Source organism: Neopelma chrysocephalum, unplaced genomic scaffold (assembly GCF_003984885.1).
Source record: "Neopelma chrysocephalum unplaced genomic scaffold, ASM398488v2 Primary Assembly neopelma1_74, whole genome shotgun sequence".
In the NCBI taxonomy this organism is placed as follows: domain Eukaryota; kingdom Metazoa; phylum Chordata; class Aves; order Passeriformes; family Pipridae; genus Neopelma; species Neopelma chrysocephalum.
The window spans coordinates 4584234-4602297 of NW_020897735.1; the positions used below are offsets into that span (position 1 = coordinate 4584234).

An 18064-nucleotide genomic window follows, 5' to 3' on the forward strand; every position below is an offset into this window, starting at 1 on the left:
CCATTACTCCCTGTCTTATCACTCCCGTTCCTGATGAAAAGTCCCTCTCCGACTTCCCTGTAGCCCCTTCAGAGAACAAGAAGTTGCTGTGAGGTCTCCACACAACCTTCTCTTCTCCAGGCTGAGCAGCCCCAGCTCCAATCCTCTTCTTAACTTCGTGGACCCCTCCGGACTTGCTCCAAGAATTCCATGTTAGGGTGGGGGGGGATACACACCAGAACCGTACCTTTACCTCAGCAAAACTCATCTCGAAGGCAACACGAAGAAAATCCCCTCAATAACCCAGCGTTTCATCCTGTTTTCAGACATCCACATGCCCGCAGGGACGAGCAGCCGTTCCGCAGAACCCCGTGGCGGGCCCGGGGGGTTCCCGGGGCTGCCGCGGCCGCTCGGGCGCTCGTGCGGCGCCCCTGGAGCCGCGGGCGGTTACCGGGGGGGGGCGGTTACCGCCGCTCAGGCCCGTTCGAATCGCCCAATGGTGGAGCCGCGGGCGGCGCGGCGGCGGCGGCGGCCCGGGCCGTGCGGCCGCGCCTCCTGCCCCTGGTGCGGGAATCCGCCCCAGACCTCGCTCCATGGCCGCGCCGCCGCCTCCCGCCGCTCCCCCGCCGCCGAGGGCGACCTGAGGTGGCTGCGAACCCCGCGCGGGGCCACCTGGTGAGCGCCGGGGGCGGGCTTCCCCTCTCCCCGTGGGTGTCCCCTCTCCCTGTGGGTGTGCCCTCACGGAGCCCCGCGAATCATCCCTTCCCGCCTGCCGTGCGGGGGTCCCTCCCGCCCGGGAGGGGCTGCGGGAGCCATCGGGCTCCGAGTAACGGCGGGCGGGGCGGGCGGGCGTTGGGAGCGGCCCCTGCGGCCTGCCCTGCCCTCAGAGCGCTGGGCGCTCCCCACGCCGCGCCCCTGCCAGCCGGGGGGAGCCGCAGGTCCCTTGGAAAGCCTCCAGAGCCGGCAGGAGGAATTAAACTCCGGAGTGAGCCCTGTTGCCAGGCGGGCGCGGTGACAGCGTCTGGGTTTCGCTCGCGGTGATTCAAAAGCTCTGTCAGTGCTGGGCCTGCGGAGGGTTCAGCCCTTCCCCGGACAGAAAAAAAGAGATGATTCAAACACCCGGCGGTGTTTGGAGTTGTTCGTAGCTGGAAGCTGGGGAATCCTGTTCCTTCAGAAAGCTGTCGCTTCCTGTTCCTGAGTTAAGGGAAGTACTGCTGTGTCCCTTAAAAATTGCAGTTAGAATTTGGGGGTTTGTAACTGAGTAATGCCGTCATGTAATGGTACAAAACATTTGCATTGTTTAAACCAGTTTTCATCATCAGTGCATGAGGAGTTACAGCCTCGGTCCTTCCCTCATCCCGTGTTTGTCAGAAGAAGCCAGGACACACCGACTTTTGTTGTTTGGGTTCATATATTTGGTGTGTTTAGGCCTGTGTGTTGCCTTAAATCAAAAACAAGAGAATGTTTAGAAATTGGTACCTTTTCCTCTTAGTCATTTTATTATTTCTGTATCAGGTGTGTCTCATCCCTCAATGAGGAATCGACTACAACCTCTGGACCAAACACAGTGTCCAAAAAACTCAAAAGCTTGAAAGTGACTGTAAGTAACTTTACCTGGGCTGACAAAATCCTTTCTGCCAGAATCAGATTAATGCTGCTGGTGGGTTTGTGTAAGATTTGCGATTGCATTATACCATTACATCAACTGAGGCAGTGAGCTCCGAGATGATGACTCGAACCTTTTGTCTCTAGGCTTTTCTGTGTTGTGTCAGGTATTGGTTAAGATGTTTTTCTGGAGATTAAAGAAATGCTGTGACCCAAAGGCTTTTAAGGGTTTTTTTGCTTCAAAAAGACACTTAAGCATGTATGAAGGAGTTTACAGGTTCAGAGTTCTAGGATGGAGTGGTCTGATGGTTTCCTGTTGATTTTTCTTAATTGTTAAATTTATTCTCCTCCCCCCTTTGAATTTCTCTTTGTAATCAGGTTATGTTGGTTGTGGGAACCCTTGATTTGCTTGCTTGCTTGAAGAACTAGAACTCCAATGACTCTTATGGACACCTGCTATCAATCCAGCTGTGTTTGCTCTTCAATAACCAGGTTAAAAGCAGAAAATACTTGAAGCAGAGGAATTGTTTATGTTATTCCTAGCTTTGCAGAAACGTAGTGTGCAGTTCAAAATGGCAGATGCTACTGAAAGAAAGCTCAAATGTTAACCAAGGTTGGCCGTTGTTCCTCTCTGGCACAGAGGGAAATGTTGTTATTTCCAGTTTCCTTATTCACAGGTTTCCCTTCATTGTATTTCCCTTTCCCGTTTGTGGGAGAAGAGCCATGAAGAACCGTTCCTCATCTCCCCCTTTGCACGTCCATGTGGATGAAAACACCCCTGTCCATGTCCATATTAAAAAGGGGCAGAAAACCACACCTGCACAGTGCCAGGTAGGAGCGTGTACCTGGTTGTTTGTAAGGGCTGCAAAGAGGAAGGTGAATGGCGCTAGAAGCATCACAAAATCTTCCAGGTCTGTTTTGCTGTTGTGTTAGAACTGTAAGACTTGAATTCGTATCCAGTGGTGAATTTGCAGTGACACATTTTCTGTGTTTGAGATGATTTCAGTATGATATAGAAGGTATTGTTACTTTCCATGTTCTTGTGAGGAGTGTTGTTTCCAATGTGATATAGTTTGGAGGATGTTTGTTTTTCCTTTTACTTCCTGGATCTATGTCCTGGTAATGTTATTTCTTTGGCTGTGTTCCTGTTTTTGTAGGAAAGGTTTGGGGAGAGTAATACTTAGGCATTTCAAATAGCATCTTGATTATATTCAAATAAATGTGCTTAGAAAAAGAGTCTGGATGCAAACCATCTTCTAGCATTAAGCACCTTCTCTGTTCACTGAGTTCTGCAGCAAAGAGAATCTTTTCCCATCCTTATCCACAGGAGGCAGAAGGCAGTACTGAAGTTGAGGTTCCAGCTATCCCATATCCTCCTTTGTAGCTGGGTTTTTATGGAAAGTTGTTCTAAAAAGGTGCTGGAAGTTGCTAGCTCATTCTTCCTTATCTGCAGACATCCTGCTCTAAGTCCTCTGTTTGTTTTGTGTTTGTTGCTAGTGGCAAATTTCATAATGGGATGAAATGACAGTGGAATCTATGACTCCTGTTAAATAATTACCGGTAGGGAATGTTTAGAATGCCTGATTTTTCTCTAAGGTTAGAATTGTGCAAAAACACTTTATTTTTGCTTCAATCGTAGCCGCTCCGGTTCAATACAAATAAATGTTGGTCTGGTAGTTGACTGGGGAGTGGGGAAAACACTTCAGGGGCTTTCCATGATCAATCATGGTGTCAAATGATACAGCTGCTCTTTTGTGAGATAAATCTGGGATGGAGAATGGATCTTCCAGGGATCTCTCATGTCCTACCTCCAGCCATACTCTCAGCTGAGTGCACAGTAACTTTCCTTCTGGCTGATGTCACCTTCCTCTGGTGGCTGCTGCCTCATCTCACCTGATGCATCCTGTGAAACACTATTGATATTTTTATGTGAATGATCTTTCATTTGGTTTTGCAGCACTAAAAACTGTGAATTGTTCTTTAAAAGTCTGTAATTTATTTTATTTTCTCCTTCTTTAGCAAAAGCAGAAACCGAAAAAAGGGGATGGTGTGCGAGCCGTCCGGGTGAAAACCAAGGCCCCATGGATGCCCCCAGGCAAAGCACGTGCCCGAGATACCACCTTGAAATGGGAGGTACAGTTGGTTTTGCTCTTTAAAACAAACTTTCAGGTTTATCTGAGGATGAAGAGAGCAATTGTGTAGTGAGGGAGCTGGGCAGGTCTGAAAGAAGGCTACTGTCACCTACCAGCTCTTTGAAGTGTCTTCTATAAATCTTTTTCACTTTTTAATATAGAAAAAGTGGGAATTAGTTACCAGCCTGTGGCCATATCATGCTTTTCTGACTCTAGAAGCCAGACACATTTATTTCTTTATTGTAGTTTTATTAGTGCCCTTCAAATCTCATGTGGAGGCTCAGTGAGGGCCTGCTGGTCTCAGTCTCCTCCAAAGCACAGAGCATTTGTGTAGCATTGTGTAATTTTTTCTTTCTCATAGGTTGATGGTTTTGCCTGTTGTATTTCTGGCATGTCTTAGTTGAGGATTTGAGCTTTGACTAGTTTTTCTTCTTTCTCTGTTGTACTCTTTCTGCATTCTTGAGCTTTCCCACATGGAAATGGAAGAGCTGTTTACAAGTGGTTTTTTTCTTTACTACCCTCACTGCAGCGATGTTGACCTGATCTTTGGTTTTGGCAAACTTAGGTTTAGAATACTATTTAAAATACTATCTTAAATAGTATTTATAACGTTACTCTAAAAAAATGATACCCTTTATTTTCTGCCAGGAATCATCAAGTCAACGCCTCGAAGTCACACCAGATTCCGAAAGAATGCAGTCGGTGCTGCGCCTGAGCGACCTCTCCACGGATGACGACGATGCTGGTTGCTCCAACATGAACAAGTATGAAAAGAAGATAGACAGCCTGATGAACATGGTGGGAACGCTGAAGAAAGAGGTGAGGAGACAGTGTAAAGACCTGCTGACTTGGCTGTGTAGCTGATCCTTTGACAAGAGGAGGCTGGAGTCAAGTCTTGGTGCAATGGAAGGGCCCCCCCACTGTTGTAAGCTTGCTTTAAGACCAAAAATCCATCCGAATTGTTTAGAAGAGCTGAAAGACCAAAAATCCATCTGAATTGTTTAGAAGAGCTGAGCTGTCCTAGTGAGAAATGCCCTAAGCTGCACTATGAAACATTTAAAAACATTATTCATTTAATAATAACTATGCTTTAGTTTCCAAATTATCTCTCTTTTGCCCAAGCCCAAAATCTGCAAACTGGTCACTCCAGAAAGTGAAAAATATGATGTGTTGATGTTTTATTGTCAAAGAATCCCCGTATTCAACAAGATTGTTTCTTCTGATGCCGTTTCAAAATGTACAACCCAGTGATGTGTTTTCCAGATAAATAGGCTCTTATGTACTTGTACCACTTAAAAAAGGGGTAGGAGATGTTCCCAGGTCTCATAAGATGTGTCCTGGTGGGGGAAAACTGCATTTTTAGCTTCAAGTTAACCCTGAGGGTAGCAAATCTTGGGTTATTATTTTACTCAAAACTATGTGAGGTTCAAATCAGTGAACAAGAAATCCTAAGAATAGGATTTGAGTCAAGTAGATTCTTACACCAAGCATTTTGCATTTTATTTATGCTACAAAATTTAATGATTGTAAAACAAAAATCAGTTTTAGAATCACAGCATCATTAAGATTGGAAAAGACCTCCAAGATCATTGAGTCCAACCTTTGACTGATCACACCTTGTCAACCAGACCAGAGCACTCAGAGCCACATCCAGTTGCTCCTTGAACACCTCCAGGGATGGTGACTCCACCACCTCCCTGGGCAGCCCCTTCCAATGCCTGACAACTCTTTCTTTAGTGAAGAAATTCATCCTGATGTCCAACCTGAACCTTCTCTGGCACAGCTTGAGGCCATTTCCTCTTGTCCTATCACTTGTTACATGGGAGAAGATACTTTTTTTTTTTATAAGTTAATTGAATCTAAAAGGTTCATTGTTTGGGATGTGGATTCTGTGTATCGCTTCAAAAGCACCTGGTTTAAGTTTTGTTTCAATATCTTCAGGTCAAGATGCAGAAAATGGAGGAACAGGAACAGATGACAAAGCGTCTCCTGGAGGAGCAGAAGGAAGAACTGAACGAGGTCACACAAGAACTGGTGGAAACAGAACACGAGAACACACGGCTCAGGCGCAACATCGAGCGCATAAAGGAGGAGAAGGACCTGACTCTGTAAGAAAGCTCCTGTTCTCACTGTTCCTGCACTTGTGGCACTCACAGGGCACCTCCCTTTGTTGCTGACATGATCTGAGGTCGTAGTTGCTGCTGAAGAACTGATGCACTCGGATTTTTTGTCACCTTTGAGAAAGGGATCTCCAGATTGCAGTAGCTGCAGAGAAGGGCTCTGGCATGAATTTTGGAATGGAAAAAAACACTCTGAGAGGAACCTGAGAGCAGTTGGCTTGTATGGCCTATTGGAGGGTCATCCTAGCTCTGCCATTAGTATTTTGAAAGTTAAGAGGTTCTGTTTGAACCACTAGGAGAACAATAAATTTATAAACATGGAGCTGAAAACTAGAAGAGAATTTTTGACTTTTATGAAAATCATACAGAGACGGGAATGACAGACCTTGAGAGGACTGAACCATGGGGTTTTATCTTGGTGACCCTGAAGGTCTGAAAGTGTGACATTTTTGCACCTGCTTTGTATCTAAAGAATTAGGGAAGTTTGTGTCTCCAGGGGGACACTAGTGTTTTAAGAAAGTTAGTTTTATTTTTTCCTTAAGAAAGATCACTTGGAAGTTAATACTGTGTATTCCTTTTTCAGAAAGCTCTGTGAATGCTTCTGAGATTACAAGCCCTGGCTAAAAGCTTTGAGCTGTATATCTTGGTGTGCTTTTCTGTTTCATGCTCGGCCTTTTGGAGTCTTATTTCTGATGTGGCCCGAGTGCTCAGGAAAAGCACAGCATTGTGTTTTGGGTTTAGTAGTGTGTGCAGGCTTTGGTATAAGCCTAATTTGTCCCCTCTAAATTCCTGTTTCATGGGTATGATCCTAGGAAGCTCCTGGTGTCTGCTTACTGCCTTCTTTCAAAAAAACTTCCACACTGAAAGAGGGTAAATCTTAGGTACTTTGTGTTTAGAGCTTTTATCCTCTGATTCGGGGGTTTTTATGAGCTTTAAACCAATCAACCGTATATCAGTAGTGGCTGGTACAGCTGCCAAAACTTCTTGTTTCTCTGATGGCTGAATTCTCCTTGCAGGCTACAGAAAGAGTGCTTGCAGCAGGAGAAGGAGTGTTTGATGTCCAAGCTGAATGAAGCAGAAAGGGATGGAGCAGCAGCTGCCAGGCAGATCCATGCACTGAAAAATACCATTGGGAGACTCAACATTGTGGGTGTCGTCCTTTTTCTTGCTTTTACTACATTTTATCCTGTTATATAGTTGTCTTAAAAATGTAATGATGAAACAAAATGTAATGAAAAGTGGAGGGATTTAACATCCTTAAGGTGTTTGCTAGTTTGGTTTGGAAGTGGGGTGTTTCCTTGCAGCATCTTCTGCACACATGGTGCTGGCTGTTGCACTGCTCATGCTGGTATTGGCTTAATACATTTATTCCATGTCAACATTTATTTCCCTTTGTTTGTTTTTGTGCATTTTGTTTGTTTGGGGGTTTAGGTTTTGTTTCTGTTTTGATTTTTTGTTTGTTTATTTGGGTTTTTGTTTGTTTTTTCCTCCAGGAGAAACACATGAGCACCACTGACATTACTGCTCTGACGAGACAAAAAGAGCTTCTGCTCCAGAAGTTGAGCACCTTTGAAGAAACCAACCGGACACTCCGAGAGCTCCTGGCAGAGCAGCAGAACCGGGAGGTGAGCACCTGGCTCATCACAGGAGGCTCTATTGTCTCATGGCTGAAAGGGAATTTTGAGTTTGAAAGCTTTTTAATTCTTTTTCCCAGCCCTGCTGTTAATCCTGTCAACCTATAAATGTTGAATAGGGTTTGTTTTTTTTTTTTTTTTCTTTATCATACTTCACAGAGTAAGACTGACTTTCCTCCTATGAGGATGTTTGAGCCTCTGAGTTTTTGTATTAAAAGGTTCAGGTACTGCTGTGTTGCCAGCTCTGTCTCCTCTGGATCCAGCTGTATCTGCTGATCCTGCTGGTCTCAAATGTTTCTGCTGCACTTGCATTGCTTGGAGAATGAGGACTTGATGTGGCCTCAGCTAATGGGAGCCTAAGGATATTCAGAACTTTATTTTGGTAGGCTCTGAGAGCAATAACAGAGAAATTGTAAACAATTCTGTGCTGGTTGTACAGAACAACTCTGTATGGCTTGTAAGAGCAATGCAGAAATGAAATTGCTATTCTTTCTGTCATTTATATTCCATTTCAGCAAAAGCAGCCTGATGGTAAGAGTTATCTCAGCCACCAGTGAGGCTGGATAAAAGGTCTGAATTCTTCCACATGACTTTCCCTGAGTACTGGGAGAGTTTAGAAAGATCTTACATTGCCATCATGCTTTGTATTTTAACCTTTGATGGAGAAGTGGAAAAACTTTCTGACATGCATAATGATACATGAAATATTTAGCATATTCGATGCTTCTGGATATCTTCTAAGAATTATTGCTGCAACTGGGAGGAAATGGTTGATTTGCCCAATTCCATTTAAAGAATCTGTATAAAATTTTTTTAGTTAACGATTTTTCTCATGTATTTCTTTTGTAGAGAGAGAACCAGAAGATCCTGGATCGGCAAGCAGTGCTGCTGAAAAGGCTGGCTGAGTCAGATGCAGAGAACATGGTAAGCACACCACACTCTTTATTTTTTTTTCCTTTTTAATTATAAAGCAGAGAGATCTAAAATGACAAGCCATTCTTTGTCTTGTGTTTGGCTGTCAAATCTTACAGTAGTGCCCTTTAGACCAATAAAAAATTATTTTAGCTTTGGTGATAATCAGAGCCACTACATTTCTCCTCTGATTAACAATCTGCATTTCAAAGTGGATAGATTTTCATTGCCTTTGAAATATGGAGCTTAGAGTGAGGACAGCTTTTTGTGTCAGCTTCTGTCACTGAATGAGTGAGTGACCCCGTGCCAGTTTTTGTTCATTTCTTTATTTGTGAACTGAGACAAGAGTTTGTTTATTTATTGCCAGAAGTTATAAAACTTGCTGTGAGGCGTAGATAATGCCCTTTTCAGTCTGTAGAGTGTGTGTCCTGTCAGATCCTTTCTTGACTGGGTATCCTATACTCTGTTACACATATATATATGTGTATCCCTTTTGATTCCTGCTTGAGGAGAATGCAGTCTGTTTTTCTGGGGATGAGGATGCTGTTGTTGTGGATACCAGACAGTGCCATGGATTAGAGGGTCTTGGGAAGGAGGCAGTTACAGCTCTTGCCTTCCACCTGCCATCCTAAATGAGTTTGTTACTGAACATCTGAATGGTGTTTGTTTTTCCAGCAACTTCAAATCAAGCTTCAGGAGAAAGAAAAAGAAGTGGACAGCCTCACCCTTCAGATACAGGCAGAAAAGGTAGTTTCCTTTTTCTGTTTGTCCCTCTCTTTGCCACATTCCAGTTCTGTAGAACCACAGACAGTCCAAAATATGGGGTTGTGTTTGCAGGCTTACTTTTTAACAAATCAGATGACTGGCTTGCTTATAAAAATAGACAGACAGATGCCAACTCCCACACAGTTGTGGGCTCCATATTCTGCTAATAAGACACCTGTCACAAGGATGGATATGTAGAATTCCCTTTGGGCTTGGGCTCTGAATTGCCATTCTGTTTAAGGTCCTGTTGATTCCCAATGACAAATTCCAGTCTGTTCCTCTGGTTAGGAAGTAAAAGGGGAGTGCAATGGAAGAGATCAAATATGAAGAATTTTTTACCCTAGAACGTGTCTTTCAGGCCAGTCATTCACATTTGTTGTAGAATAAATGGCTGCTCATTTGTTCCCCATTTTGTTGGACTAGGAGAGCTGTGAGGGTCCCTCTGAGGAAAGTGGAGGTGGCTGGAGATCATTCAGTGAAGAAATCTGAGACTGTTGCATATTGTGAAGCATTCCTTCTGTTTAGTGTGTTTGTTCTTTCTTATCTAGGATCAGGCAAGGAAAGTAGTTGAACTCACCAAAACTCTGGAGGCTGTGAAAGCCCATTTTCAAGCCCAGCTGCGAAGCAGAGAAGCTGAGAACAACCGTCTGGTTACACAGCTCCGGGTATGTCTGCCCTGCTCCCTGGGGACTGGCTCTTCCTTTACCCTCTTGAGCTGAAGTGACTGACCAGGGAAGTAGCACCAACATCTCACTTGAGTCTGGTTGACTGAAATATTGGCTGGTGATGTTTGTGACACTTAACACACAGCATCATTTTCCAATTAAATAAGAAAAGAGAAATCTTCTCACCTTTGAGGCATAAGGCAAAATCTTACCCTTAAGGTCTATGTGCATTAATTGGATTTTCTTTATCCTGAGTTAATTACTACATAGTTATTTAAAAGATGACTTTGGTTTAGTCAAGCATCAAGACAAATTAAAAACTATCTAATTTGCTTTCTGGGAAAAATGCTGTGCCATGAGTTCCAGTTTGATCACACTCATGCATGTTTTCTACAGTATTAATGAGGAGGAGAAAGTTCCTCTGGTTTATTTTGTTCAGAGTTTTATATTTAACGTATCTGTTGGTGTTGGGATGATGTTACGAGGAACATAAATGTGTTAATGGTTCAGAGGAGCTTTAATCTGTTTTAAGTAATAGCTGCATAAAGCAACATTATTATATGCAAACATTTCAATTAATAAAAAGAGTGTTCTCGGGTAGATCTAAAGACTGTAAGACCAGTATTTATTTTGGTCAGGAGAGGAAATCAGTATTTTAGGGAGCAGCTTATGAAAGAAGGGAAGAGTCTTGTCATAAAAGGAAGACATTATACTGCCATCTCTCAGCATTAGGACAGGATTGTGTAGGTGAGACCTGATTGCAAATACCTCCAGGCTGAAGGCTGGGTGTTTGTGCCTGGCTCTCACCACCATTCCTAGGAAATTAGTTGCTGCTTTGGCTTTGCAGGTGTCATATGCAGGCGTAATTCCATGTGGTGTGTTTTGTTCCCCCCGCAGAATCTGGAGCGCAATGAAGCTCAGCTTAAGGCAGATTTGGAGATTGTCATGGACCAGCTGAAAGAGCTGAAGAATAAGGGAGAGGCTGATAAGGAGGCCCTGAAGAAAGCTGTCCGTGCACAGAAGGAGAGGGCGGAGCGGAGTGAGGAGTATGTGCAGAGACTCACTGCTCAGCTGGCAGAAAAGGTACCTCTAAATCAGGGGGAGAGGCCTCCTTTCAGGTCATGCTTCTAAATTCTTGACTTCTGGTAGCAGCCCTGGGGAGATTCTCTGCTTCCGACTAATGAGATTTATTTCTGTCTTCATGCGTTGGCCCATTTATGCCAAGTTTAGAACAAATCCAGTTTGCTCAGCTGTCACTGCATGTCCGAAGTTAAGGACATCTCTGTGTATTGTCTGCATATCCCACATCCAGGGAGGTTTTTTGTGCTCTTTTCCTCATGTATTTCCCATGTCTGACAGGACAACTGTATTGCTGAAGCCCGGTCCAATCTCGAGTCCTGGAGGAATCGCTGCAACAAAGCAGTAAAGGACAAGGGTGACCTTGAAATGGAAGTTGTTGGACTGAACAGGTTAGAATAAAATCAGTGTGGGGAAGGAAGCATGAGGGGGGCATGAGCTCAAAGTTCAAGGATAATTTAGTTGCATTCAATTGAATAATAGCATTGAAATGAATAGTTTAATTGGATTAATTTAACCAAGCAAAACCAGCACTGCCTAAGGGCTAGAGCAGAGTTTGAAGAGGTGGAGAGAGAGATGTGACTTCTGCCACAGCAAAGGCAGAGTCATTAAGGGTTTGCTGACCCTTAAAACTCTGTTGCTTTGCCATTTTGTAATGCTTTGAAAGAGTTAAGGTTATTTTTCTTTTGAGATCTGTTTGAGAAACTTGAATGGAAGATATTAAGAGATAAGCGGTATAGTTGATGCAAATTTTGTTGTGAAGGTAAATAAATGTGTTAGTATCACTGCAGTACAGTTGTTGCTGCAGGAAAAAGTTGGTAGATGTGAGATGAGAGAGGCACCTCTTTTATCTTGTATGTCTTTGAGACAATTCTTTTGAGCTCCAGGGGGACAACTCCAGTTAAGTTCTAGGAGATATAAAAAGATTGAGGTAGTAGAACAGTGTAATAGGAAATGTGCATACATGACTGGAGGAGGAAGATGAAAGGGTAGGGAAAAACCATGTTTCTGAAGCTAGTTTTCAAGGGTTAAGAGTCTTATTCTTGTCACTTAAGAATTAATTTTCTCTCTGTGTGGCAGCCGTGTTGCAGACTTGATGGAACAACTGGCAAAGCTGGAGGAAAGAATGCGGGATGACAGACAAGCTTTGATGGATAAACTGCATCAACAGGCTGGAGAGGCCAATTCTTTAAGAAAGGATAATGAAAGACTAAAGGTCAGTGACTCTGAGGGTTTGAAGATCAAATGCTGGGAGGAAAAGAAGGAGAAATTGTAACAGCTTGCTTGGCTGCTGAGGACAGAGTTGAATTGCACCCATTGCTCCTATTTGGTTTCAAACCAGTTTCATGTAACCTGAGTATGACAGGGCAGGTGTGCTGGGAGGAGCCAAAGGAAGTGCACAGTATGGGAGATCTGTGTTTCTTCCACATTTTGGCTAGGAGTATCTGCAGTCCAAGTACTTTTACTTCTAGCTAGGATCTTAAATCTTGTCCTTACATCTTTGTGCTGATGACCAGGGAACAAACAAAGAGAACGGTAATCTCCAGAACAAAAAAAATGGCTGGTGTATTTCTCCTCTTTGTCTCTTACCACTGGCGATCTTGTGGATGACCTCCATAATTTTCTTCTTGGAAAGCTAGGAATTTGTCAAAATAATTTGTCCCTATTCCAAGTAGCACAGGTACTGGAAATGGAAAGGTTGCAGTTCATCCCGAACCCCTGTGCACTGCTGATGTAAATTTGGCAATCCACTGAAGTCTGGAAAGTTTTGGCAATTTACATGGGCAAAAGTCTGTTTTCTTAGTCTAGACAACATTAGACAGCTCATGTGGCAGGTACTTCCAAGCACTCAGTGGAACATGTTTGCTTTTTTTCAGGCTGCTCTTGGCCCAATGGAGGACAAGGTGAACCAAGCGCAGATGGAAGTGCAGCAGCTCCAGAACGCTATCAGGAACTACGAGGGGATGATTGAATCCCTCAAAGCACAGGTGGGCATGGCCCTCCACCAGGGCTTATTCTGTAATTCCTTAACCATCCAAATCGAGCAGTTTTAGTTACTCCAAGGTATTGCTATATATATAACAGATAACTATATATAAATATATATATATATATAACTATGATAGATAAAGTCTGTGGTTTTTTTTTTAATTTCCAGGCATTGAAGGCCCGAGAGGAAGCGGATGAACTGGCAGCAAGACTGGAGAGGGCTGAAAAAGAGAAAAGGGCAGTAAGGGACGAACTGAGCCAGGAGCTTGAACAGGTAACTATTCCTCTAAAGTCATATGTTATAGACATTCATGGATTTAGTGTTCTGAATGTAGTGAAAAACAGCTGTGAATAGGAAATAAAAGGCTTATTTGGAGTTTGCCTTTTCCATTAGTTTTTTTGGTCTGATGTGACACAGCTGGCTTCAAAAAAAGACCTTGTACTTCTAGTAAAATTGAAGCCCAGTATCTAAAATACTCATTCTCACGCCATCCATAGGGAATGCCACACCCTCAGTGAAAGCCTTTTGGGGTAGGAGAAGACCTTAGGCTTTGAACTCCAATACTGGCCAAACATCCACACAGTGTCATCACGATTGCGGACTAACAAAGCTTCATTGAAGTCGAGAAATTTCCTAATCTTGACCTTAGGAACATTGGAAAGTTCCTCATGTTTTCTTCTTTGATTACAGACACGGAGGAAGTTCCAGAGCCAGCTTGCTGAACTGGAGAAGCTGCCTGAGATCCTGAAGTACACAGAGACACAGCTGGCACAGTGTCACGAGCAGCTCCAGAGTTATGAGAAGAAGAACACGGACCTGTGTGCCATGATTGCAGATCTCCGTCAGCTGGTAAGGGACTGGCAGAAAGTACCCGTACCAGTGCACACCTCAACTATGAGACCAAGATGAATTTCTAATCACAGCAAGGTTCAAACTTCATCTCTAGTCTCGTCTCTTTTTGAAAAGATTAAACGTACACTGCAAAATAAAGGTGTGTGCCATGTCTTTGTGCAAGAAGTCAGTGGCTTTGCTGGTAGCATTCCTTAAGATTTGAAAGGTTTCTCGTGCCCTGGTGAAGCATCTCATTGGGACATGAATAGCAGCAGTGACAGCACTTGCTAATGCCAGCGCTTGCTTCTGTTACTTCCATCATCTTGTCAGCTTTTCCTCCCGTGGTTTGCTGCTGATGGTGCTGTCCCAACCTTGTTTTCTCGCTCTGGTTTCACGTTGTTTTCCCAGTCCCCGTTTGTTGTCCCCAGGAAGAATGTAGATATTGCAGGACAATTTCAGACGGGGATGATTTCTACAGCTGTGCCTCAAGACACAGCCCATGATCTCTGTCTGACCACTTTAGTCTGCTTGGTTTGGATCTATAAACCTTCCTGGTGTTTCGGCTCTGATGCCTTTGTGGGTTGCTGGCATGTTTATGGCTGCTGTTCATGTGTGTGTGCTTGGCTCTGCTTGCAGGAATTTACAGGCCTGGCTTTTCTTTTGGAAGAGTTTTTCCATACCTTTCAAGACTTTAACTGGAAGCACCAGCAAAATGGATGTTTAGTGCTTTTCTGTCCAGTGTTCCTTTTCTGAAGCTCTCCAGAGATAATGAATTGAGCATGTTTCTTTCTGAGAGCTCATATCTTTTAGGTGGTTGGTCATGTGTGTGTAGTGACTACTCTGTGAAGTAATTAATTCCTGTAATTTTTAGATTGATCTCCAGGGGGACAAAATGGAGATGACAAGAGAGAGATATCAGTCTGCCCAGGAGGAGAAAAAGCAACTCACCTTGAAGGTGGAGGAGCTAGAAAGGTTAGAAATATTAGGGTCTCTTGCCTTTTTAACCTTTCATTTCCATTGTTTTTACAGGGGATTGAAACAGCTTCAGTCTTGTTCTGGTTCCTCACATGCCTCCAGGATTCTGTGCATTTGCTTATCCCACAAGGATCTCTAATCAGTAGCTGTCCACTGAGAGTTACATGTTTTTGCAGCAGCACCTGTTGTGAATGTTGTTAGACAGGATGATGGCTTAGACAGAAGAGAAAGCAGCTCCTTGTCCAATCTAGCCTGACAATTTTGAGGTTACTACATATTACAGAATTTCGATATTTTGACCCATGTTTATAAATTACTTTTAGTGACAGTGTCTGAGAAGATGCAGGTATGTGGGTACTCTGCAGGTTCTTCAGTCTTAGAAATTTCAATTTGAGGACCGGAGAAGCATTTCTTGGGGCTCTCACCTTTATGTGGGGAATGGAATCTCTTACCAGAGGAGTCAGGACCTGACAAAAAGGCAGACTGAAACACACTCCACTTAAAATGAATAGGTTTCCTTCCATTATTGTCTTAAACTAGAAAACTAGAGACCACGAATGCCCAGAACATAGAATTCCTTCAGGTCATAGCAAAGCGTGAGGAGTCGATCCACCAGTGCCAGCTGCGGTTGGAGGAGAAGACCCGGGAGTGCAGCTCCTTGGCACGGCAGCTGGAGATGGCCATTGATGATGCCAAAAAACAGGTGAGTAGTTCTTCCTGTTGGGGAATTCACCCAAAGGTACCCAGGCTGTGAAAGGGGAACAGCGAGAATGCTGAAAGTATCTCCTCAGCTTATAACCAAAGCCATTAGAATCATGGTGTTCAGTGAAATAGAAATAATGTGCTGGTGCTGTTTGTCAGCACTTAAAAGGTTAAAAAACTTAACTCAGTTTGCAACAGAAAAGAGAAAAGCACAAGGCTGAGCTGCTGCTTGTGTATGAGAATGTGTCAGTTAAGCTTTATAGGGCTTTTGTGGGCAATGGGGTAGGAAAAAACATTCTTCTGTAGCCAACCCTTTAACAGTTATTGTTGTATGTAGGTGGAACAAAGTCGAGAACGAGCAATCTCTAGAGAGAGGGCAGCCCAGTCCAAGCTGTTGGATTTGGAGACCCAGCTGAGTCGGACTAAAACAGAGCTGAACCAGTTGCGTCGGAGCAAAGAGGATGTGAGTGACCTGTGTGGGATGCTCCTGGTGTGCTGGTGGTGTCCTGGCAGCCACTGGAGTCCATAAACCAAGTCCTTTGGATGTGCTGCAGAGGTCATGCAGAGCTGTCCCTGAATGTGACATGCTGGTGTGTGTGTCCGTGACAGATGTGTGACAGGACACGCCTACTGTGTCACTGATTCAGGAGCGTGCAATAAGTGATGGGCAAATGAGAGTACAATAGCCTGAATTAACCTAATGTAAAGTTATGTGTGTGCAAGAGAAGAATCAGACCTTCCTTATGTTCAAATGAGATTTGCACCAGGTATCATGGACAGATTTCAACTTCATTTTGGTTATGTGAGAGAGAATGCAATTTCTCTTCTAGAGGAAAGGATTTCCTCTAGAAGAAAGGCTGGGAATCTGTCATGATTCCTATTTACCCTGCTTGCTTGCTTGAGTTTTACTTGGAGTTGTGTTGGCTCATGGATCAGGTCAAGTTGCTTTTCAGAAAAGAGTGTGTTTAATTCCCCATAACTACAGCTAATGAGTTTTAAAAGCCCAACTGATTAGCCACGTTGTCTCCTGTTTCCATCAGCATGTTGCTGAATGGAGTTGGAAATGAGCAGAACAAATTATAAATATCACAGCTCCATCTATGGCAATGCCATCTCCTGCTGTGCTAATTCTGGCTCCCCTTAGCATTTTGGGAGAGCAGTTTAACGTGAGCAGGGTGGATGTTGCTGTCTCTCAGGCTGTGCTTTGTGCTCCCCCGTGTAGGCCCAGCGCCGGTACGAAAGCCGCCTCCAGGACCTGAAGGATCGGCTGGAGCAGTCGGAGAGCACCAACCGGAGCATGCAGAACTATGTCCAGTTCCTCAAGTCTTCCTATGACAACGTTTTTAGGGAAGGTGCCGTGCTGAGCTTCCCCGGCCGCTCTCACTCTCCTCACTGAGGGCAACACTCCCCTTGCACCTCTTCCAAGCACAGAAGGAATGTTGTTTCAAAGCCATACTGAGACAGAAATCAGGGTGGTATTCCAGGGTCACTGTCAAGAGACCTTTTCCTAGCAGCATGAGACAGTAAAATGATGGTGGCACCTGACCAAAACATGGGGTATCAGCAATACTGGTTTGGCATTGGAGGTTGGTGTTACACCATCAACTGAGCCCCAAAACCAAGTGGTTTTGCATAAGATGGAAAAGATCATTTTCATCCTATAAGGAACTGATGCTTTCAGCTCTTGAAACCTGTCAGAGATTTGTTGAGCATGTTAATTTTTATAAGAGCTCTTTTTGTACTTCACTTTTCATTCGATTTCTCTGTTGGGAAGATCATGTGGGGGTGATGTGGGGAATTTTGTTTGTGGGGTTTTTTTAATCAGTTTTTTTAAACTATTGAACACTGTATTGATACATTGGGTGATGGGCTGGTGGGAGAGGTTCCACCCACCAGAGGTGTGAAGCTGAAAATAACTGAGGTGCCTGGGCTCCACACGCACAAGAGATTATCTCCTGCACAACCACAGTGTTCGTAACAGTTTTATACCAGAAATAATGATTTTGGTTTGGTTTTTTAAACTTGATTCTTATATACTCCCTGATACTTACCTTTATTTCTGAGTGTGATGCTAATGTTGCTTTGCTCCTCTCCTTCCGATTTTCTGATCCTGATTATCACAGAATCTCAGAATCCCCAGGACTGAGCCAAAACAATCTGAATTTGAAGGAAAGATTGTGGTTTAACCTCAGTGTCACTTCAGTTGGGGTCTTGGTGGGAATGCCACTCCTAGTCAGGATGTGCATGAAACCCTGACTTGGTTTTAAGCCAATTAAGGAGCAGCTGCAGATACTCAACTTCATCAATTCGCCTGAACCTTCTCCTGGAAAATCAGGTCTTGGTGTGTCAAATCTCTAAAATCTCTGTGCTCTCTAGTGCCCTGTTGTTTCCACTAAACGGTTCTTACGGGGGCAAAAATAAACCTTGTTTTTATGTTTCTCTCTTTTGTATCCTATTTATGTGCGATGTTATGTGGTCATTGGCACTGTCATAAAACTTTCCTAAATGAATCATTTTTTTGCGAGATCTGTAATTGTGTGTTTAACACTTTAAAAATCCCAAAGGTGCTATGGTAAAACAATAAACTAGATTTTTAACCGGTTTAATAGATTTTCACGGCGGGGGTTTGCTCTTTGTGCTCTGCGTCTGGGGTCTGATTTTGGAAAAGCAAACACAT

General features: G+C 43.7%; 1 protein-coding gene across 3 annotated transcripts; it reads left to right on the top strand.

Annotated features, from left to right (window-relative positions):
- Positions 1-460: 460 nt before the first annotated feature.
- On the top strand, positions 461-17997 carry ODF2 (outer dense fiber of sperm tails 2). Of its 3 annotated transcripts, XM_027687612.1 has the most exons (20): positions 461-654; positions 1495-1579; positions 3604-3717; positions 4365-4535; positions 5658-5824; positions 6853-6982; positions 7330-7461; positions 8320-8394; positions 9058-9129; positions 9696-9812; positions 10710-10895; positions 11172-11281; positions 11970-12105; positions 12767-12877; positions 13048-13152; positions 13570-13728; positions 14582-14682; positions 15226-15388; positions 15725-15850; positions 16610-17997. In XM_027687612.1, the coding sequence occupies exons 1-20, from the start codon at positions 476-478 to the stop codon at positions 16781-16783; spliced, it is 2613 nt and encodes an 870-aa protein (XP_027543413.1). In that variant the 5' UTR covers positions 461-475; the 3' UTR covers positions 16784-17997. The 3 variants fall into 3 exon arrangements, with proteins under 3 accessions (XP_027543413.1, XP_027543411.1, XP_027543412.1); XM_027687610.1 differs by lacking the exons at positions 14582-14682; positions 15226-15388; positions 15725-15850; positions 16610-17997 and having other exon boundaries at positions 3607-3717; positions 13570-13884; XM_027687611.1 differs by lacking the exons at positions 461-654; positions 14582-14682; positions 15226-15388; positions 15725-15850; positions 16610-17997 and adding an exon at positions 2262-2415 and having other exon boundaries at positions 3607-3717; positions 13570-13884.
- The last annotated feature ends 67 nt before the right edge of the window (positions 17998-18064 follow it).